The 24,699-nt window shown below is 44.2% G+C and overlaps 1 protein-coding gene across 1 annotated transcript; it reads right to left on the bottom strand.

The window, feature by feature from the left end:
• Positions 1–2,690: 2,690 nt before the first annotated feature.
• LOC123050174 (nuclear transcription factor Y subunit B-like) lies at positions 2,691–3,208 on the bottom strand. The gene is made up of 2 exons (XM_044473007.1): positions 2,994–3,208; positions 2,691–2,898 (listed from the first exon to the last, which is right to left on the bottom strand). The coding sequence occupies exons 1-2, from the start codon at positions 3,206–3,208 to the stop codon at positions 2,691–2,693; spliced, it is 423 nt and encodes a 140-aa protein (XP_044328942.1).
• Positions 3,209–24,699: the final 21,491 nt, after the last annotated feature.

Here is a 24,699-nt window from a genome sequence, read left to right as displayed (position 1 = left end):
GGAGAATCTTCTCTTCTTTTGTAGGGAGCTGTACACTCATTGGAATAGTGTCCGGGTCTTCCACAATTGTAGCAATTACGCTCACGACTAGAAGATCTTTTGTCATTGTAGGACCTTGACTTGGAACTTCTTTCCTTGCTTCTACTTTTGTAGAACTTGTTGAAGTTCTTCACCATTAGGCTCAATTCTTCATTGAAGGTTTGTTTCTCACTTGATGATGTGGGAGCTTCACATGAGGCTTTGTAAGCACCGCTTGACTTGTTGTGGAGCTCTTCCTTATCCTTGAGTGACATCTCATGAGCAACAATTCTTCCAATGACTTCCGTTGGCTTGAGATTTTTGTAATTGGGCATCATTTGGATCAATGTGCACACGGTATCATATTTTCCATCCAAGGCTCTTAGGATCTTCTTGATGATGAATTTATCGGTCATCTCTTCACTTCCTAAGCCGGCAATCTCATTTGTGATGAGAGCAAGCCTAGAGTACATTTCAGCGACGCCTTCACCATCCTTCATTTTGAACTTGTCAAGTTGACTTTGAAGCACATCCAATTTGGATTCCTTGACGGAGTCGATACCTTCATGCATATCAATCAAAGTATCCCAAATTTCCTTTGCATTCTCAAGACGGCTGATTTTTTTGAATTCTTCGAGGCACAATCCGTTGAAGAGAATATCACAAACTTGAGCATTGTATTGCAGCATCTTCAACTCTTCCGCGGTAGCTTCACGGTTTGGTTCTCTCCCATCAAAGAATTCACCTGGCAAGCCAATACACACAATAGCCCAAACGGCCGGGTTATGTCCAAGAATATGCATTTTCATCTTATGCTTCCAACTAGCAAAATTTGTACCATCAAAGTAAGGACCTCTACAGTGGTAATTTCCCTCGCTAGATGCCATACTCTCCTAGGTTGCGAAACCAAGGCTATGACCACCCAAAGCTATGGAAATCAAAGCAAATGGAGACCAAAGCCCTGATACCACTTGTAGGATCGAAAGTATGTCTAGAGGGGGGGGGGTGATTAGACTACTTGACCAAATAAAAATCTAGCCTTTTCCCAATTTTAGTTCTTGGCAGATTTTAGCAACTTAGCACAAGTCAAGCAATCAACTTACACATGCAATTCTAAGAGTGTAGCAGCGGAAAGTAAAACAATTGCATATGAAGGTAAAGGGAGGAGTTTGAGGGAGCAAACGCAATGTTGACACGGAGATTTTTTATCCGTGGTTCCGATAGGTGGTGCTATTGTACATCCACGTTGATGGAGACTTCAACCCACGAAGGGTAACAGTTGCGCGATCCCGCGGCGGACCCCACCCACGAAGGGTCCACGAAGAAGCAACCTTGTATATCCCACCATGGCCATCGCCCACGAAGGACTTGCCTCACTCGGGTAGATCTTCACGAAGTAGGCGATCTCCTTGCCCTTACAAACTCCTTGGTTCAACTCCACAATCTTGACGGAGGCTCCCAAGTGAGACCTAGCCAATCTAGGAGACACCACTCTCCAAGAGGTAACAAATGGTTTGTTGATGATGAACTCCTTGCTCTTGTGCTTCAAATGATAGTCTCCCCAACACTCAACTCTCTCTCATAGGATTGGATTTGGTGGAATGATGCTTTGAGTGGAAAGTAACTTGGGGAAGGCTAGAGATCAAGATTTATGTGGTTGGAATGGAATATCTTGACCTCAACACAAGTGAGGTGGTTCTCTCTCAGAAAATGTATGTTGGAAGTGTAGGCATGTTCTGATGGCTCTCTCCACGAATGAAGAGTGGGTGGAGGGGTATATATAGCCTCCACACAAAATCTAACCATTACACACAATTTACCAAACTCGGTGGGACCGAATCGTGAAACTCGGTTAGACCGATTTAGTTCATAATGTGACCGTTAGGCATTTCGGTGGGACCGACACGTCAACTTGGTGAGACCGATTTCGTTAGGGTTAGGGCATAACGTAATCTCGGTGAGACCGATTACACAAACTCAGTGAGACCAATTTTGGTAATAGACAAACAGAGAGTTGGTCAGGCAAACTCGGTGGGACCGATTCACTCATCTCGGTTGGACCGAAACGTTACGAAAGGGAAACAGAGAGTTTGCATTGCAATCTCGGTGGGACCGATCGCTCATCTCAGTTTGACCGAAACATTATGAAGGGAAATAGAGAGATTACAATCCCATCTCGGTGAGACCGAGATCCCTATCGGTGAGACCGAAAAGACTAGGGTTTCTGGCAGTGGCTATGCCAACTGAACTCGGTGGTGCCGGATAGAAAGTTTCGGTGGGGCCGAGTTTGACTTTTGTTTTGGGACATATGTGGATGTGAGAAAGTAGTTGACAGTTTTTGGAGCATATCACTAAGCACTTTGAGCAAGAAACTCATTAAGCAACACCTCACCCCTCTTGATAGTATTGGCTTTTCCTATGGACTCAATGTGATCTTGGATCACTTAAAATGAAAAATGTAGAGTCCTGAGCTTTGAGCTTGAGCCAATCCTTTGTCCTTAGCATTTTGAGGGGCCCACTTTTCTCATCCATGCCATGCCAATCATTGAGCTTTCCTGAAATGTTTATCTTGAAATAGCATTAGCTCAATGAGCTATATGTTGTTAGGAATTACCAAAACCACCCAGGGATAGTTGCACTTTCAAGAAGCAACATATTAAACTACCATGGACCTACCTAACTCCCAAAGCACTAATCCATCCCCAATTAGTGTAGACAAAAAAATCCCACATGGCTAAATGGGCATGCACCTCTCTGTACTTTTGCAGATAAACCTTGAGGGTCTCAATGTACTCCTGAAAGCCTAGCGTGGCCATCGCCCAGAGCAGGTCGTCGACGTTGATGGTCTTGCGCTTCTCCCTCTGGCACTTGTCGCTCGCCCTACAGTACAGACAAGACAAAATGGCGACAGGTCAGCACTAGACCACACTTGATTCGGGCAGGCAAAACAGAGCGGCAGCGGTTAACAGAGGCACTCACTCGCTGGCGATGAAGCAATGAACTCTGAGACGCACTCCCGCACGGTCTCCTTGGCATCCTTGGCGATCTTGCCATTGGCCAGGATGGCCTTCTTCATGATGCTGCTGATGTTGGCGATGGGCAGGAACCTGTCCTGCTCCCTGACACCGCCGAAGCCGTCGTCGTCGCTGCCTCCTCCACCGCCCGGCGGGCTCGCCGGCGCGTCCAACATCCGGCCGCCCTCCTGCAGCACACCAGCAACCCCGCCAGATCCATCAGCGCACCGGCGCACCAAACCATAGACCTCGACTTCCGGAAGCGCGGGGAGAGAGGTGAGGGGAGAGGGATGATATGTCTCCAACGTATCTATAATTTTTGATTGCTCCATGCTATATTATATTCTGTTTTGGACATTATTGGGCTTTATTATACACTTTTATATTACTTTTGGGACTAACCTATTAACCGGAGGCCCAGCCCAGAATTGCTGTTTTTTGCCTATTTCAGAGTTTCGCAGAAAAAGAATATCAAATGGAGTCCAAACGGAATGAAACCTTCGGGAACGTGATTTTCGGAACGAACGTGATCCAGAGGACTTGGACACTACGTCAAGACATCAACCAGGAGGGCACGGGGTAGGGGGGCGCGCCTACCCCCCCAGGCGCGCCCTCCAGCCTCGTGGGCCCCCTGTTGCTCCACTGACGTACCCCTTCCTCCTATATATACCTACGTACCCCCAAACTACCAGATACGGAGCCAAAAACCTAATTCCACCGCCGCAACCTTCTGTACCCATGAGATCCCATCTTGGGGCCTATTCCGGAGCTCCGCCGGAAGGGGCATCGATCACGGAGGGCTTCTACATCAACACCATAGCCTCTCCGATGATGTGTGAGTAGTTTACCTCAGACCTTCGGGTCCATAGTTATTAGCTAGATGGCTTCTACTCTACTCTCTTTTTGGATCTCAATACAATGTTCTCCCCCTCTCTCGTGGAGATCTATTTGATGTAATCTTCTTTTGTGGTGTGTTTGTTGAGATCGATGAATTGTGGGTTTATGATCAAGTTTATCTATGAACAATATTTGAATCTTCTCTGAATTCTTTTATGTATGATTGGTTATCTTTGCAAGTCTCTTCGAATTATTAGTTTGGTTTGGCCTACTAGATTGATCTTTCTTGCAATGGGAGAAGTGCTTAGCTTTGGGTTCAATCTGGCGGTGTCCTTTCCCAGTGACGGTAGGGGCAGCAAGGCACGTATAGTATTGTTGCCATCGAGGATAACAAGATGGGGTTTATATCATATTGCATGAGTTTATCCCTCTACATCATGGCATATTGCTTAAAGCATTACTCTGTTCTTTTGAACTTAATACTCTAGATGCATGCTGGATAGCGGTCGATGTGTGGAGTAATAGTAGTAGATGCAGGCAGGAGTCGGTCTACTTGTCTCGGACGTGATGCCTATATACATGATCATACCTAGATATTCTCATAACTATGCTCAATTCTGTCAATTGCTGAACAGTAATTTGTTCACCCACCGGAAATACTTATGCTCTTGAGAGAAGCCACTAGTGAAACCTATGGCCCCCGGGTCTATTTTCCATCATATTAATCTTCCAACACTTAGTTATTTTTATTGCTTTCTATTTTACTTTGCATCTTTATCATAAAAAATACCAAAAATATTATCCTATCATATCTATCAGATCTCACTCTCGTAAGTGACAGTGTAGGGATTGACAACCCCTTATCGTGTTGGTTGCGAGGATTTATTTGTTTGTGTAGGTGCGAGGGACTCGTGCGTGGCCTCCTACTGGATTGATACCTTGGTTCTCAAAAACTGAGGGAAATACTTACGCTGCTTTACTGCATCACCCTTTCCTCTTCAAGGGAAAACCAACGCAGTGCTCAAGAGGTAGCAAGAAGGATTTCTGGAGCCGTTCCCGGGGAGTCTACGCAAAAGTCAACATACCAAGTACCCATCACAAACCCTTATCTCCCGCATTACATTATTTGCCATTTGCCTCTCGTTTTCCTCTCCCCCACTTCACCCTTGCCATTTTATTCGCCCTCTCCTTTTTCCATTCGCCTCTTTTTCCGCTTGCTTCTTGTTTGCTCGTGTGTTGGATTGCTTGCTTGTCACGATGGCTCAAGATAATACCAAATTATGTGACTTTACCAATACCAACAACAATGATTTCCTTAGCACTCCGATTGCTCCTCTTACCGATACCGAGTCTTGTGAAATTAATACAGCTTTGTTGAATCTTGTCATGAAAGATCAATTCGTCGGCCTTCCTAGTGAAGATGCCGCTACCCATCTAAATAGCTTCGTTGATTTGTGTGATATGCAAAAGAAGAAAGATGTGGATAATGATATTGTTAAATTGAAGCTATTTCCTTTTTCACTTAGAGATCGTGCTAAAGCTTGGTTTTCGTCTTTGCCTAAAAATAGTATTGATTCTTGAAATAAGTGCAAAGATGCTTTCATCTCTAAATATTTTCCTCCCGCTAAGATCATCTCTCTTAGAAACGATATTATGAATTTTAAGCAACTTGATCATGAACATGTTGCACAAGCTTGGGAGAAGATGAAATTAATGATACGTAATTGTCCTACACATGGTTTGAATTTATGGATGATCATACAAATTTTTTATGCCGGATTGAATTTTGCTTCTAGAGATCTTTTAGATTCGGCCGCAGGAGGCACTTTTATGGAAATCACTTTAGGAGAAGCTACTAAACTCCTAGATAATATTATGGTTAATTATTCTCAATGGCACACTGAAAGATCTACTAATAAAAAGGTGCATGCGATAGAAGAAATTAATGTTTTGAGTGGAAAGATGGATGAAGTTATGAAATTATTTGCTACTAAGAGTGTTTCTTCTCATCCTAATGATATGCCTTTGTCTACTTTGATTGAGAATAATAATGAATCCATGGATGTGAATTTTGTTGGTAGGAATAATTTTGGTAACAACACGTATAGAGGAAACTTTAATCCTAGGCCCTATCCTGGTAATTCCTCTAATAATTATGGTAATTCTTACAACAATTCTTATGGAAATTTTAATAAAATGCCCTCTGAATTTGAGACTAGTGTTAAGGAATTTATGAATTCGCAAAAGAATTACAATGCTTTGCTTGAAGAAAAATTGCTTAAAGTTGATGAATTGGCTAGGAACGTTGATAGAATTTCTCTTGATGTTGATTCTTTAAAAATTAGATCTATTCCTCCTAAGCATGATATCTATGAGTCTATCAAAGCCATGAGAATTTCCATTGATGAGTGCAAAGAAAGAACCGCTAGGATGCGTGCTAAGAAAGATTGCTTTATGAAAGCGTGTTCTTCTAGTTTCTATGAAAACAAAGATGAAGATCTAAAAGTTATTGATGTGTCCCCTATTAAATCTTTGTTTTGCAACATGAATCTTGATAATGAAGGGACTGAATATGATCCACCTTTACCTAGAAGGCGTTCCAGGAATTCGGAGTTTTTAGATCTTCATGCTAAAATTGATAAAAGTGGGATTGAAGGGGACAAAACTCTAGATAATAATGAACCCACTATTTTGGATTTCAAGGAATTTAATTATGATAATTGTTCTTTAATAGATTGTATTTCCTTGTTGCAATCCGTGCTAAATTCTCCTCATGCTTATAGTCAAAATAAAGCCTTTACCAAACATATCGTTGATGCTTTGATGCAATCTTATGAAGAAAAACTTGAGTTGGAAGTTTCTATCCCTAGAAAACTTTATGATGAACGGGAACCTACTATTAAAATTAAAATTAAAGATCATGAATGCTATGCTTTGTGTGATTTCGGTGCTAGTGTTTCCACGATTCCAAAGACATTATGCGATTTACTAGGCTTCCGTGAATTTGATGATTGCTCTCTAAACTTGCACCTTGCGGATTCCACTATTAAGAAACCTATGGGAAGAATTAATGATATTCTTATTGTTGCAAATAGGAAATGTGCCCGTAGATTTTATTGTTCTTGATATATATTGCAATCCTTCATGTCCTATTATTCTTGGTAGACCTTTCCTTAGAACGATTGGTGCAATTATTGATATGAAGGAAGGGAATATTAGATTCCAATTTCCGTTGAGGAAAGGCATGGAACACTTCCCTAGAAATAAAATAACATTACATTATTAATCTATTATGAGAGCCACTTATGGATTGCCTACCAAAGATGACAATACCTAGATCTATCCTTGCTTTTATGCCTAGCTAGGGGCGTTAAACGATAGCGCTTGTTGGGAGGCAACCCAATTTTATTTTTAGTTTTTTAGTTTTTTCTTCTGTTTAGGAATAAATCTTTGATCTAGCCTCTGGTTAGATGTGTTTTTATGTGTTAATTAGTGTTTGTGCCAAGTTTAACCTATAGGATCTTCTTGGATGATAGTTATTTGATCTTGCTGAAAATTCCAGAAACTTTCTATTCACGAAAATAATTGTTAAAAATCACCAGAACGTGATAAAATATTGATTCCAATTGCTTCTGATCAATAAACAAATTTTCTAGGTCTTCCTATTTTGGCTGAATTTTGGAGTTCCAGAAGTTTGCGTTAGTTCCAGATTACTACAGACTGTTCTGTTTTTGACAGATTCTGTTTTTCGTGTGTTGTTTGCCTATTTTGATGAATCTATGGCTAGTAAAATAGTTTATAAACCATAGAGAAGTTGGAATACAGTAGGTTTAACACCAATATAAATAAATAATGAGTTCATTACAGTACCTTGAAGTGGTCTTTTGTTTTCTTTCGCTAACGGAGCTCACGAGATTTTCTGCTGAGTTTTGTGTTGTGAAGTTTTCAAGTTTTGGGTGAAACATTTGATGGATTATGGAACAAGGAGTGGCAAGAGCCTAAGATTGGGGATGCCCATGGCACCCCCAAGATAATCTAAGGACACCTAAAAGCTAAAGCTTGGGGATGCCCCGGAAGGCATCCCCTCTTTCGTCTACTTCCATCGGTAACTTTACTTGGAGCTATATTTTTATTCACCACATGATATGTGTTTTGCTTGGAGCGTCTTGTATGATTTGAGTCTTTGCTTTTTAGTTTACCACAATCATCTTTGCTGTACACACCTTTTAAGAGAGACACACGTGATTCGGAAATTATTAGAATACTCTATGTGCTTCACTTATATCTTTTGAGTTATATAGTTTTTGCTCTAGTACTTCACTTATATCTTTTAGAGCACAGTAGTGGTTTTTTTATAGAAACTATTATTCTCTCATGCTTCACTTAGATTATTTTAAGAGTCTTAATAGCATGGTAATTTGCTTAAATAATCCCAATATGCTAGGTATTCAAGACTAGTAAAAACTTTCTTATGAGTGTGTTGAATACTAAGAGAAGTTTGATGCTTGATGATTGTTTTGAGACATGGAGGTAGTGATATCAAAGTTGTGCTAGTTGAGTAGTTGTGAATTTGAGAAATACTTGTGTTTAAGCTTGCAAGTCCCGTAGCATGCACGTATGGTAAACGTTATGTAACAAATTTGAAACATGAGGTGTTCTTTGAGTGTCCTCCTTATGAGTGGCGGTTGGGGACGAGCGATGGTCTTTTCCTACCAATATATCCCCCTAGGAGCATGCGCGTAGTGCTTGGTTTTTGATGACTTGTAGATTTTTGCAATAAGTATGTGAGTTCTTTATGACTAATGTTGAGTCCATGGATTATACACACTCTCACCTTTCCACCATTGCCAGCCTCTTCGGTACTGTGCATTGCCCTTTCTCACATTGAGAGTTGGTGCAAACTTCGCCGGTGCATCCAAACCCCGTGATATGATATGCTCTTTCACACATAAACCTCCTTATATCTTCCTCAAAACAGCCACCATACCTACTTATTATGGCATTTCCATAGCCATTCCGGGATATATTGCCATGCAAGTTTCCACCGTTTCGTTTATCATGACACGTTCATCATTGTCATATTGCTTTGAATGATCATGTAGTTGACATAGTATTTGTGGCAAAGCCACCATTCATAATTCTTTCATACATGTCACTCTTGGTTCATTGCATATCCCGGTACACCGCCGGAGGCATTCATATAGAGTCATACTTTGTTCTAGTATCGAGTTGTAATCTTTGAGTTGTAAATAAATAGAAGTGTGATGATCATCATTAATAGAGCATTGCCCCAATAAAAAAAGAAAAAAAGGCCAAATAAAAAAAGGAAGGCCCAAAAAAAGGAAATAAAAAGGGACAATGCTACTATCCTTTTTCCACACTTGTGCTTCAAAGTAGCACCGTGATCTTCATGATAGAGAGTCTCTTGTTTTGTCACTTTCATATACTAATGGGAATTTTTCATTATAGAACTTGGCTTGTATATTCCAACAATGGGCCTCCTCAAGTGCCCTAGGTCTTCGTGAGCAAGCAAGTTGGATGCACACCCACTTAGTTTCTTTTGTTGAGCTTTCATATATTTATAGCTCTAGTGCATCCGTTGCATGGCAATCCCTACTACGTGCATTAACATCAATCGATGGGCATCTCCATAGCTCATTGATTAGCCTCGTTGATGTGAGACTTTCTCCTTTTTTGTATTCTCCACATAACCCCCATCATTATATTCTATTCCACCCATAGTGCTATATCCATGGCTCACGCTGATGTATTTCATGAAAGTTGAAAAAGTTTGAGATTACTAAAGTATGAAACAATTGCTTGGCTTGTCATCGGGGTTGTGCATGATGAGAGCATTCTTGTGTGACGGAAATGGAGCATGACTAAACTATATGATTTTGTAGGGATGAACTTTCTTTGGCCATGTTATTTTGAGAAGACATAATTGCTTAGTTAGTATGCTTGAAGTATTATTATTTTTATGTCAATATTGAACTTTTATCTTGAATCTTTCGGATCTGAATATTCATACCACAATTAAGAAGAATTACATTGAAATTATGCCAAGTAGCATTCCACATCAAAAATTATGTTTTTATCATTTACCTACTCGATGACGAGCAGGAATTAAGCTTGGGGATGCTTGATACGTCTCCAACGTATCAATAATTTTTGATTGCTTAATGCTATATTATATTATATTTTGGACATTATTGGGCTTTATTATACACTTTTATATTACTTTTGGGACCACCTATTAACCGGAGGCCCTTCCCAGAATTGCTGTTTTTTGCCTATTTCAGAGTTTCGCAGAAAAAGAATATCAAACGGAGTCCAAACGGAATGAAACCTTCGGGAACGTGATTTTCGGAACGAACGTGATCCAGAGGACTTGGACACTACGTCAAGACATCAACCAGGAGGGCACGAGGTAGGGGGGCGCGCCTACCCCCCCAGGCGCGCCCTCCACCCTCATGGGCCCCCTGTTGCTCCACCGACGTACTCCTTCCTCCTATATATACCTACGTACCCCCAGACTACCAGATACGGAGCCAAAAACCTAATTTCACCGTCGCAACCATCTGTACCCGTGAGATCCCATCTTGGGGCCTGTTCCGGAGCTCCACCGGAAGGGGCATCGATCACGGAGGGCTTCTACATCAACACCATAGCCTCTCCGATGATGTGTGAGTAGTTTACCTCAGACCTTCGGGTCCATAGTTATTAGCTAGATGGCTTCTTCTCTCTTTTTGGATCTCAATACAATGTTCTCCCCCTCTCTCGTGGAGATCTATTCGATGTAATCTTCTTTTGCGGTGTGTTTGTTGAGACCGATGAATTGTGGGTTTATGATCAAGTTTATCTATGAACAATATTTGAATCTTCTCTGAATTCTTTTATGTATGATTGGTTATCTTTGCAAGTCTCTTTGAATTATCAGTTTGGTTTGGCCTACTAGATTGATATTTCTTGCAATGGGAGAAGTGCTTAGCTTTGGGTTCAATCTTGCGGTGTCCTTTCCCAGTGACAGTAGGGGCAGCAAGGCACGTATAGTATTGTTGCCATCGAGGATAACAAGATGGGGTTTATAGCATATTGCATGAGTTTATCGCTCTACATCATGTCATCTTGCTTAAAGCATTACTCTGTTCTTTTGAACTTAATACTCTAGATGCATGCTGGATAGCGGTCGATGTGTGGAGTAATAGTAGTAGATGCAGGCAGGAGTCGGTCTACTTGTCTCGGACGTGATGCCTACATACATGATCATACCTAGATATTCTCATAACTATGCTCAATTCTGTCAATTGCTCAATAGTAATTTGTTCACCCACCATAAATTCTTATGCTCTTGAGAGAAGCCACTAGTGAAACCTACGGCCCCCGGTCTATTTTCCATCATATTAATCTTCCAACGCTTAGTTATTTTTATTGCTTTCTATTTTACTTTGCATCTTTATCATAAAAATACCAAAAATATCATCCTATCATATCTATCAGATCTCACTCTCGTAAGTGACCGTGTAGGGATTGACAACTCCTTATCGCGTTGGGTGCGAGGATTTATTTGTTTGTGTAGGTGCGAGGGACTCGTGCGTGGCCTCCTACTGGATTGATACCTTGGTTCACAAAAACTGAGGGAAATACTTACACTGCTTTACTGCATCACCCTTTCCTCTTCAAGGGAAAACCAACGCAGTGCTCAAGGGGTAGCAAGGGAGGCGTACCTTATATAGACGGGCGTGTAGATGGAGGGAGGGAAGGTGGTGGAGGGGAATGGAGGTGCGGTGAGGGCGGCGAGCGACGTCCCCGTGCTCCGCGAGCCTCCGCGGCGCCTTTCTGGCCACCGGCGGCACGGCCATCATGGCGGAGGAGCTGAGGGCCGAATCCGCTACGGTTGGCCCGCCTGCTCGAGCTTGACGGAGGCGTAGATGAATCCGACGCTGGCGGCGGAGACCCTGGCCACCTACAGAGCAACACCCATCGCTAGGTCGGTCAGTCAGCCAGATCTGATCCGCGAGGCCGCGGACGAATCATGAATCGGAGGAGAGGGGCGCGTGGGTCGGTTACGAGGGCGGTGGGGGTGAGAGGAGGACGGTAGGATTCCCACCCGAGGTCGCTAGGATCGGGCGCCAGAGGTGGCGGCGGCAATGGAGGAGTGCAGCGCTAGGGTTAGCACGAGAGAGAGGAGGGCTTTGCTGCCGTGGGTGGGGTTCGTGCGAGAAAGAGAGGGGTTGGGTGGGGTTCGTGAGAGAGAGGGGGGTCGCTGCCGTGGGATGGGATGGATGGATGGACTGATGTTTGCCAGGTCATCGATCCAAGCCATAAGTGATTCCACCAATCAGGTAGTTTTGTTTGTTTTTTTGTTTCTCTTATAATTTTCACCCTCTAATTCAAGGTAAACATTCAACATACTAACCACTTATAGTTTGCTAAAATGAACCAGTAGTTTGCACATGTGTGTATCTTGGGATGACAAACAATGTTGATTTGAGGGGTTTTCACTTTCATTGCACAAAAGAGCCATTTTTCATTTTTCGAGTGCCCAAAATGAGTTTTTTGTGAAGAATCTACCATATATTTGTTGCAAAATTGGACCAAATCATTTTTCTAAAATATTAGGCCATATTATTATATAATTGACCAAATGGTTGGATGTCAGAAGTTTTGATCCACCTCTCGTGAAAAAGACAAATTTCCACCGATTCATCTGAAAGCGGGTCAAATTTGAAGTGCAGCTACCTTATATTTTGCTCTTTATTTTTTTCCAAAAATCATTTTTAGGTATATAAGTATCTATTTCATTAGAGATATTCCAAAAATATTGCAAGATTCAACCGCTAGCTCTAAACGGTCAGGCCCGCCATTTTGACCGCATTTAGAAACGGGCATAAGAAATTGAAAAAAATAAAAAAAAAATGAAAACCTTCGCATTGTGTCATTATATGTGGCCAAGTTACTAGGAAAAATAATAAACTTGTAATACAATGATTATTTTTAAAAAGTGTCCTCGGAAACTAGCTATCATGTGTGGAGATCAATGGCTTTCAAGCCAAATGATCAATCTTATGGCCACATTCATAGCATAGTTTGTTCAAATGATCTCATATTGTGCACAAGGGTGCATATTGGAATGGCAAACAATGTTTCCTAAGTAAGTTTTCATTTTCTTTGGACGAAAAAATAATTTTCCATTTTCCGAGTGCCCAAAATGAGGTTTTTTTGTGAAGGACCTACCATATATTTGTTGCAATATTGGACCAAATCAATTTTATAAAATACTAGGCCATATATAATGCACAATTGACCAAATGGTTGGGTGTCAAAAGTTTCGATCCACCTCTCGTGAAAAAGACAAATTTCCACCGATTCAGTAGGAACTGGGTCAAATTCGAACTGCAGCTACCTCATAGTTTGCTCTTTATTTTTTCCAAAAATCATTTTTAGGTACATAAGTATCTATTTAATTAGAGAAACACCAAAAAAATTCCAAGATTCAACCACTAGCTAGGAACGGTCATTCCCGCCGTTTTGACCACATTTTGAAACGGGCATAAAAAATTCAAAAAAATCAAAAAATTGGAAAACCTTCGCATTGTGTCATTATATGTGACCAAGTTACCAGGGAAAATAATAAACTTGTAATACGGCAATTCTTTTAAAAAAGTGTTCTCAGAAATGAGCTATCATGGGTGAAGATTCATGGCTTTCAAGTCAAATGATCAATATTATGGCCAGATTCATGGCATAGGTTTTTCAAATGATCTCATATTGTGCACAAGGGTGCATATTGGAATGGCAAACAATTTTGCCTAAGGGGGTTTTCATTTTCTTTGGACGAAAAATCAATTTTCCATTTTTCGAGTGCCCAAAATGAGTTTTTTGTGAAGGACCTACCATATATTTGTTGCAAATTTGGACCAAATTAATTTTATAAAATACTAGGACATATTTAATGCACAATTGACAAAATGGCTGGGTTTCAAAAGTTTTGATCCACGTCTCGTGAAAAAGACAAATTTCCGCCGATTCAGTAGGAAGCGGGTCAAATTTGAACTGCAGCTGCCTTATAGTTTTCTCTTTATTTTTTCCAAAAATCATTTCTAGTTACATAAGTGTCTATTTAATCATAAATACATGGTTTGGTGGTGATACGTCGATGTTTGGATGGTGGCCCAGGGCCCCAACTCCAAAGCGCGTAGACTCGCATGCCCGCCGCATGGTCACCGCGTGACCGTGGCGTTGCCATGCGTTCTGGGCAGCCTAGGCATGTCTAGTAGGTTGGGCACTCCCCAGGTAGATGCTAGAAAGAAAATAACAATAGAATAATCTCATGAGGAGACCGAACTATGCTCAAACATGAATTAACAGCCAAGTGTTTGATTAGCGGTACGGGAAATTCACAAGGCCAATGGGCTTGAGTTTTGACTGAGGATGATCATCTACTAGGGAGACTGTCTTGGCAAATTTTCAGCTCAAATGGAGGAGTTTAGATGGCACTTGCTTTGCAAAGTACCACATCGGGCAGAAATATGGATGTTGAAGCTGGGCTCAAATGGATAAGTGTATTGAGCTGAAATTTTGTGGAGTATGGTAATTTGGGCATAGTAAAGCACTGTAAAAAGTTTATACCATTTGGATAATCCTAGCTTGTACTTCCTTCACAAAGCTTCTCTCTGGATAAAAACTTTAGAAATTTGCTAAAGAAGATTTAATAGGCAAATGGAGCTGAGTATTGGAATGTGGCAATGATTTGTATATGTGAGATGGCACAAAAAGTTTGAGGACAATAGAGGTGTCTAGATAGCACTTGCTTTGCAATGTGCCAATTTGGACAGAAAATAAAAATTGAAGCTGGGCTTACATAGATGATTGGATTATGCTAAAATTTGGCGTAGGGGGTTTCTATAGTCAGGGTAATGTCCTGGTAACTTTTCAGCAATTATAAAGCAAAATAAAATGTAGTTGCTTCACAAACTGAAAATATTACGAGAAACAAAGATTCGATGGTGAGCTCACATGTATTGTTAGATAGAGCTAAACTTTTTGTGTAGAGCTATGACTTTGGCATATAGAATGTGTGGCAAAAATTCAACTCATTACGATATTCCTATCTTGTACTTCCTTCACAAAGCTTCTAGGTGAATAGAAACTTTGGAAATTTGCCGAGGAAGATTTAATAGGAAAATATAGCTGAATATTGGCATGTGGAAATGATTTGGGTGTGGAAGATTGACTAAAAAGTTCGAGGGCAATAGGAGTGGTATAGATAGCACTTGCTTTGCAATGTGCCAATCTGGACAGAAAATAAAAACTGAAGCTGGGCTCACATAGATGATTTGATTGAGCTGCAATTTGGAGGAGCGTGATAATTTGGGCATATGAAGGCACTGTATAAATTTCATGCCATTTGGACGTGCATAGCTAGTACTTCCTTCACAAAGCTTCTAGTTGAACAAAAACTTTGGAAATTTGCCGAGGAACATTTACTAGGCAAATGGAGCTGAATTTTGTCATGAGGCAATGATTTGGATAGGAAAGAGTGCCCAACAATTTTGAGGGCAATCAAGAATATAAAAATAGCACTTCCTTCACAAAGTGTTGTTCTGAACAGAATAGGAAAATGAATATTGTTGAAATATATTTTAACTAGGCGAGGAAGGTTTCTGACATGTTTGACGAAGATATGACCCAAAGAATTTATGAGAATTTTTTCGAAATTTTGGGACTAATAGAAATATATGTTGCTTCACAACCTAGGGCAAAAATTGACATATGGACATGACACATAGGCAAAACTGATGAGGTGGCGCCTAGTCATAGCAATCCACCACAACTTATAAGGTTATGACCATCTATATTGGTCGTGATCAGCTAGAAATAAGGGAGCGCATCAGTGCTGTCTACTTTATGACCATTTCGTGTAAGGAAATTACGACCTTTATGGCCAAAATGGTCGATATAGTTGAGGGTTTGGAGCCCCCCGAGTAGCTTTTGACCAATTGGTCTCAAATGGTCGTAGATCTATGACCAATTCTTTCAGGGTCACTGACAGAAGGTCACTAGTTGACATATTTCTTGTAGTGTTACTGCGGTAGCGGGTAATGGAATTCTCCTCTAGGATCTATGACCTGGTCGAGCAAAAATCCCACTATTTCCTCTGCAATTGCTCGTAAGCGATCCATTGGTAGGAGCTTCTCCCGCACCTCATTGAACTGTTAAGAAGGAGATCAATATGCATGTATTAGTTGTGTGACTAGATATCGATAATGATGTAAAAATTGTGTATAGTGTTCTGGCAAACGTACCCATAGCTGTCTATCAGATGTGCTCCTTTCGGACGTCATCATGCGAATGTTCTCGCAAACGTATTATGCACATAAATCATTCCCCGGCTGCTGCTTCATGGCCTGTACAAGAATAGAGTTCAATCAGATAATAATTAATCAAGCATGGTAATTAATGGTATTGAAACTAGAATTAAAGAGATTGTATGGTAGCTAGCTAGCTAGTACTACTTAATTAATTACTGTGGGTCGATACCAATACAGATTTTCTCTGAACGGGCCTGGAACATCTTTGATGAACTTTTGCCAAGCCCTTCCGGCCCGCCGGCAAAGAAAATGAATAAAGGAGTTATTAATTAGTTGATATCAGGACATATATATAATGATTGAAATTACCTGTTGACTATCCCCTTCACGATTGAGTACTCTTTAGGTTTTTTAAGCAGTGAGTCCAGTACTTCAACTTTTCCTTCTTCAACTTGAATGTCTAACAAGATCCAGTGGTACCTGCATGCGCACGTTTGCATGTATAAATTAAGCGGGCATGTGCATAACACTCATCAACTAACCCTAAACCCTATACACTTATTAACATCAAGCTAGTAACAAAAACAGAATTTATAGTACAAGACAGTGTGACTCACTGGAAGTTGTAAGGAAGTAGTATATCTGCATTGGTATTGAGGCGCTTCAAGAACTCTAGCATGTTATTCTCTACTTCTTGTTTATAATATTCATATGACCATGTCTCTTCATTAATGGTATTTGGGTCAATGAACCCAATGCCATAGCGTCCAACTTTTCTCATTTCGGACATCTTCATCCTGCATAATACCACAGAAAAGAATATAGTGAGGATAATTGCAGGTAATGATCAACGAGAGCACTACAGCTAGCTTGAGACTTAAATTACAGAAAGAAATCACTTACAGACAATAGCAACTGACGATAGATTTGTCGAGTGCGTCATAATTGAATAAATGAAACAACTCTGTATACTCAATAGGCAGAGCTAGCTTATGGAAGTAATTCTCTTCCTTGACTTTCACCATGAGGGACTCTCGATTGTGGGTCTTGCAAATTTCCACATACCATTGATGCAATTCATACATTCTCGTTGGGAGGCTCTTGACCTCCTCAGGTTTGACCAAAGGTTCGCCGCGGACATATTTCCGTTTTATGGCCTCCTCTCTAAGCGGAGACATGGGCTCGATCTCGAGGAGTTTTCCAACAGTGATACCGAGCATTTCAGCCTGCCTTCTATGCTCGTCAGTTATTACCAGCTGACCGGCGCCGGTACTCTCATGTGTTGGTACAACAAGTGGGGGGATCGATTGCGCCGCCTGTTTTCCCAGCTGGGGAACGGCTCGAGCTCGAGCTCGACTCCTTCTTTAGTCAAGCTCGATGTGCCTTTCTGATTTGGCGCTCATAGTCTGAGTCAACAGGCTTGGGAGCTGGTGGTCTAGCCATACGAATAAAGTGGTCAATCTTTTCCTCGGGCACTTTCTCCCTTGGCGGCGGTGCCAGTTTCGGTCTAAAATGGGCGTCCACTTGGGCCTTCACTATGGCTGCGTTTTGCTCCTTGGTCATGTCATAAGGCCTCTGAGGAAGAGGAGTGAGGCTTGGACCATATTTATATCGCTTGCCTCTTCCTATACCTCCTGTACTACCTCGACTCGTACCGCTACACACCATAGCTGCGGCGGCTCTCTTCCCCGATTGCTGAGGCGGCGGAGACGGCTGACGTGGCTGAGTTGGAGCAGGAGGAGTGGCCTAACGCTGTGCCGGACTTGAAGCAGGAGGAGTGGCCTGACGCGGTGTCGGACTTGAAGCAGGAGGAGTGGTCTGACGCTGTGCCGGACTTGGAGGAGGAGGAGTGGCCTGACGCGTTGGTGGACTTGGAGGAGCGGGAGTCTGCTGACGCGGTGGCGGACTTCAAGGAGGAGTCGGCTGACGCGGTGTCTCGGTGGCCTTTGAAAGATGATGCAATCCTTTCTCCATAGGATGATACGATGTATGGCCTCTCCTAGTGTGTGCTCCTCGTCACCTCCAGGAATGTCAAGCTCTAGCCCCGAATATTGGTCCACCACCTCATCAACCACGACACGAGCATAGCCGGCTGGAATCAGGTTGCAATGGAAGGTTGCTTTGGGGGGATTTGTATAAGCAATGGCGTCCGCCACCTTCATGGATATGTTCTTCATTTTGAAGTGTAGCTCACAGTTAGTGTTCTCCATGATGTCATCCACAAGGTATCTATCCAGCACTGCGTTGCCCGGGGCGGAACCCATGCTGCTTCTCGGCATGGATGGGATGGTGCTATCCAATGCTGGATCATCCGCTAGTCGCTGCCGCTGCTGAGACCCCCTTTCTTGGCTAAGTGAGTCGATCTGTTGTTGCTGCCGCTGGAATTTGAGTGCCAAGTCCGTGTGCGCTGATTCTAGGCCTTGAAGGCGTTCTGCTTCCTGCTTCCTCTACTCCTCCTCCAGCTTCCTCTTCTTCTCCTCCTCCATCTTCCTTCTTGCACGGCTTCTGTAGTCGATGTTCCAGTCCAAAAAGCCCTCATACCACGGAACAATGCCTGATACGTCTCCAACGTATCTATAATTTTTGATTGCTTCATGCTATATTATATTCTGTTTTGGATGATTAATGGGCTTTACTAAGCACTTTTATATTATTTTTGGGACTAATATTGACCCAGAGCCCAGTGCCAGTTTCTGTTTTTTCCCTTGTTTCAGTGTTTCGCAGAAAAGGAATATCAAATGGAGTCGAAATGGAATGAAACCTTTTGGAGAAGTTATTTTTGGAAAGAAAGCAATCCGAGAGACTTGGAGTGCACGTCAGGGGACTAACGAGGAGGGCACGAGGCAGGGGGGCGCGCCCTCCACCCTCGTGGGCCCCTCGTGGCTCCCCTGATGTATTTCTTCCTCCTATATATACCAATATACCCTAAAACCTTTGGGGAACAGAATAGATCGGGAGTTCCGCCGCCGCAAGCCTCTGTAGCCACCAAAAACCAATCGGGACCCTGTTCTGGCACCCTGCCAGAGGGGGAACCCTCACCGGTGGCCATCTTCATCATCCCGGCGCTCTCCATGATGAGGAGGGAGTAGTTCACCCTCGGGGCTGAGGGTATGTACCAGTAGCTATGTGTTTGATCTTTCTCCCTCGTGTTCTTGAGGTGATACGATCTTGATGTATCGCGAGCTTTGCTATTATAGTTGGATCTTATGATGTTTCTCCCCCTCTTCTCTCTTGTAATGGATTGAGTTTTCCCTTTGAAGTTATGTTATTGGATTGAGTCTTTAAGGATTTGAGAACACTTGATGTATGTCTTGCGTGGGATACCCGTGGTGACAATGGGGTATTCTATTGATTCACTTGATGTATGTTTTGGTGATCAACTTGCGGGTTCCGCCCATGAACCTATGCATAGGGGTTGGCACACGTTTTCATCTTGACTCTCCGGTAGAAACTTTGCGGCACTCTTTAAAGTTCTTTGTGTTGGTTGAATAGATGAATCTGAGATTGTGTGATGCATATCATATAATCATACCCACGGATACTTGAGGTGACATTGGAGTATCTAGGTGACATTAGGGTTTTGGTTGATTTGTGTCTTAAGGTGTTATTCTAGTACGAACTCTATGATAGATCGAACGGAAAGAATAGCTTCATGTTATTTTACTACGGACTCTTGAATAGATCGATCAGAAAGGATAACTTTGAGGTGGTTTCGTACCCTACCATAATCTCTTCGTTTGTTCTCCGCTATTAGTGACTTTGGAGTGACTCTTTGTTGCATGTTGAGGGATAGTTATATGATCCAATTATGTTATTATTGTGGAGAGAACTTGCACTAGTGAAAGTATGAACCCTAGGCCTTGTTTCAATTCATTGCAATACCGTTTATGCTCACTTTTATCTTTAGTTACCTTGCTTTTTTTATATTTTCAGATTACAAAAACCTATATCTACCATCCATATTGCACTTGTATCACCATCTCTTCGCCAAACTAGTGCACCTATACAATTTACCATTGTATTGGGTGTGTTGGGGACCCAAGAGACTCTTTGTTATTTGGTTGCAGAGTTGCTTGAGAGAGAGCATCTTCATCCTACGCCTCCCACGGATTGATAAATCTTAGGTCATCCACTTGAGGGAAATTTGCTACTGTCCTACAAACCTCTGCACTTGGAGGCCCAACAACGTCTACAAGAAGAAGGTTGTGTAGTAGACATCAACGCCCTTGCCTCGTGTTCTTCCCGGGTGTTCAGGATTTCCCAGGGCGCGCGTAAGCTCGTCGTTCTCTCTGTTGGGCGTGAACACCCCCTTCCGAGCATCTTATATTGCTTGAAGTAACTTATCTTGGGCTCCTTTTAGACTTGCCTTCTTCGAAACCAGGTGTTGAGGATATAGACCTTAGAGTCACCCGCCAGAAGGGGCCGGGTTACTCATAATGGTCATCGCCAGAAGCCCGGCGACAAGCTTGAAGACGGTGGCCCAAAGATGGGCTTAAGACCCGGAGATGGCTTAAGGCCCGTAGTTACAACCATCATTATGGTAGAACTTGTAGTGTAAGGCAAGAATAGTTGAGAGTCCGAGACGGACACTCTTATGGGCCGCCCGGGACTCTGAGAGCTGCTGGGCGTCAGCCTCCCTATATAAAGGGACGACCCGGCAGCGGTTTAGGGACAGGAAAGATCTCGTCGAGAGCCAGGCATAGCAGTTAAGCTCCCTGGTTATCGAAACCCTAATCAATACCACCTCAACTGGACGTAGGCTTTTACCTTCACCGTAAGGGGCCGAACCAGTATAAACCTTCGTGTTCCTTGTCCCATTTAACCCCTTCAAGCTTCCTAGCGGCGATGGCTCCACGACTAAGTCCTAGCTTGAGGACATCTGCCGTGACAATTCCACGACAGTTGGCGCCCACCGTGGGGCCAGCGCACGGTGGATTTGAGTTCTAGAAGGGCAGCTTCGAAGGGCTCAAGGGATACGCTGTGGGCCGGATGACCAAGAGTCGTCGCGGCAAGCTCTACATCGACGATGCAAACTGGGGCCCCGACGCCGGCTCGATTGAGTACGGGTACCGGGTCCCCTTCGGCGGAATTCATGTTTTCATTGGCAAGATTGGTGAGCCGGGCCCTGAGCCGGATCTCTGCGCCGATCTCATCGAGACGGCTCAGCGTGCATGACCCGCCCGGGCCCTGCCTGCTTTAAAGCATGCTTTTGTGGGATGTATCCATGGAGGGCTCTCTGATAGATCCGGATCTGGTGATGAGACGGCCGCCGGCTCTGACGGCGAGTCGTCCACTGATGAGTCAAACTCGTTGTATCAACTTCAAGATGGCAGGCTCATGGGTTGTTCTGATGGTGACAGTATTCCGGACCCGTTTGAGCCGCCAAGCCGGGTTGGAATCTTCATGGCCGGCGCGCAGCCTGTTCAGAACCCTGCTGCTGGAGCGGGAAACCCGGTGCCCTCGCCGGCTCAGGTGCTGATGGATCTCACGGACAAGATGATGGCCCTGTTGACCGCCGCGGTTGACCCGGCGGATCAAGCTCAGCATGATGCGGAGGTGGCGCAGTTAAAATTGGATCTAGTGAAAGCCAAGGAGGATCTGACAGCGGAAGGGATCAGGATGGTTGCGGAGAGGGCGGCTCTCAACGCCCAAACTCAGTTGATTCAGGCACAGTCCTTTCGGCTCACGATGGATCAAAACGCGTCCAATGAGGTCATGAGGAGGAGGCATCAAAAGGCCCAATCTCGACTCCCTCCGGTTTACGATCCTCGAAACCTCTTCAACACGCCAGGTGCAGGGTCTAGTAACCCGCCGGGGATCATAGTGCCCGGGTCTGGGAACCCTATTCAGCCACAAGTGATGGGGCCTCCCCGGGTGAACCCTGCCCCGCCTCAATACGTGCCAATACCACCGGGTCATTATGCTAACCCGCTGGAAAACATGGTCGCCGCAGCAGCGCGGCTGGCAGCCCTCCCAATTGACGGCGACTCTCCGACGGCTATTGAAACCCGCCGGGTCAGGGAACTCCTTCAAACAGCACTAGCACAGCAAGAGGCATACTCTTACAGCCGGGACAGGATCCACTCGACCCCTCGGCCAGGCCGGAGCCCGAGTTATAGCAGACACATGGTCTCAGCGACTGGCTCAAGTAATGTCCGACGCCATGACCCGCCCCCTGGCCATGGCCCGGCTCATAACGGAGTCTTTCACGCAGCAGACCAAGACAGAGCGCGGCAAGAGGCGGAGCAGGTGCCTCAGTTGACGGCTTACCAGACTCCCCCGGCTTATCCGACGGCTTCCGTCGACGTGGGTATCCCTACCAGGACTGGAGGTGTCCCTTGCTTGGTGCCGGCTCTCCGCAATGAGCGTCTACCCAAGGACTTCAAAGGCCCTAGGAAGGTGCCTAATTACACGGCTGACTTACAACCCGCAGCCTGGATCGAAAGTTACGAGATGGCCATGGAACTGCTGGAGGTCAGTGAAGCGGCAATGGCCAAGTACTTCACCATGATGTTAGATGGGACTGCCTGCACTTGGTTGAAAGGGCTACCACCGAATTCCATCGGGTCTTGGGCTGAGCTGAAAGCCCGGTTCATCCAAAACTTCAAGGATACCTGTAGGCAGTCTATGTCAATTGTGGATTTGACTAACTGTAAGCAGCAGGAGGGTGAGTCTACGACACATTGGGTTCACCGGGTTAAGGAAATAATACATTCATCTGATAAGATGGATGCCGGTTCCGCAGTCTTAATGTTGGAACAGAATTGTCGTTTCGTGCCCCTGAAGATGAAACTCGGGCGGCTTAAGCGCGACTGCAATGACATGGGTACACTGATGGCGGCTCTTGTCAAGTACGCCGATTCTGATGGTACCAAGGACCCCGCTTCAGATGATGAAAGGACAGGGAAGGGAAAGAAGAACGGCAATGGCAAGGGTCATCAGCATCACCCGGGGATCCAAGGAGGTGGCAAGCGCAAGGCCGATGGCAGCTTAGAGTTCGTGGCCAACGCCAGTTCACAGGGTAATAGCCAGAGACGCAAGGGGAGGCCCCCTCCCTGAGGCGGCGGGTCAGGCCCAACGCTGGAGCAACTGTTGAATGAGCCTTGTCCAAGGCATGGCTCTAGAGAGAAGCCAGCTACTCATCTATGGAAGGATTATGCAATCATGAAGGCCTTTAAGAATTCCAACGCCTTTAACGACAACAATGGCCCGGGCGGTGGCTCAGGCGCCGGCGGTTTTCATGGCCCGGGCGGCGGCTCAAATTCTAATCCTCAGAACGGTCAAGGGGGCTTTAATCAGCAGTCTGGCCAAGGTCATCAACAGCAGCAGGGGGGTTATCAGACCAATCCAAAGCAGCTTAGCGGTGGACAGTATCATGTGTTTACCACCAGTCTGTGTAAGCGGGATCAGAAGCTTCATAAGAGGGCTGTGAATGCTGTTGAGCCGGCGGTTCCACGCTACTTGCGGTGGTCTGAGCAGCCTATAGTGTGGAGTAGGGAGGATCACCCTCCCCGGGTGGATAATCCGGGTCACTTGGCCTTGGTGGTGGCTCCTCAGGTGGGAGGATATAAGTTCACTAAGGTGCTCATGGATGGAGGCAGCAGCATCAACATCCTCTATTATGAGACGTTCCGTCGTATGGGGTTGATTGATAAGAACCTCAGCCAGTCAAACACTATTTTCCATGGTGTGGTACCTGGTAAGTCGGCTTATCCAGTCGGCAAGATCGAGTTGGAAGTGGCCTTTGGAGATGAGCACAACTACAGGGTAGAAAAATTGACCTTTGAGGTGGTCAAGATAAGAAGTCCGTACCATGCCATATTTGGGCGGCCGGCTTACGCCAAGTTCATGGCACGGCCGTGTTACATGTATTTACAGCTCAAGATGCCGGGTCATAATGGGACCATTACGGTTCATGGCAGCTGGAAGGTGGCCCTGGAGTGTGAGGAAGGCGATGCAGCTTATGCAGAATCTGTTTACGCAACAGAGGAGTTGAAGTTTTACAAAGACAACGTTGACCCAACAGATATGACCTCTCTGAAGAAGCCGACTACGGAGCATGAGCCGGCAATGAAATTCAAGTCGGCTGATGAGACTAAGCTTGTTGATTTCATTCCAGGAGATTCATCTCAGCAGTTTAGCATCAGTGCCAATCTGGATCCAAAATAGGAAAGCGTGCTCATCGAGTTCATCCGTGAGAATAGGGACATTTTTGCATGGAAGCCGTCCGACATGCCAGGTGTACCTAGATAACTCGCTGAGCACACTCTCAATGTTGATCCGAAATTTAAGCCGGTCAGGCAGTTCCTTCGGCGGTTTAATGAAGAGAGGCGGAAAGCTATTAGTGAAGAGGTGGCCCGGCTCTTGGCGGCCGGGTTTATTGTTGAAGTCTTTCACCCAGAGTGGTTAGCTAACCCGGTGCTCGTACTCAAGAAGAACGGCACCTGGCGGATGTGTGTGGACTACACGGACTTGAATAAGGCGCGTCCGGCTGATCCTTTCGCCCTTCCCCGTAT

Source organism: Triticum aestivum, chromosome 2D, assembly GCF_018294505.1.
Source record: "Triticum aestivum cultivar Chinese Spring chromosome 2D, IWGSC CS RefSeq v2.1, whole genome shotgun sequence".
Classification (NCBI taxonomy): Eukaryota; Viridiplantae; Streptophyta; class Magnoliopsida; order Poales; family Poaceae; genus Triticum; species Triticum aestivum.
This window is presented reverse-complemented; position numbering and strand designations above follow the sequence as displayed.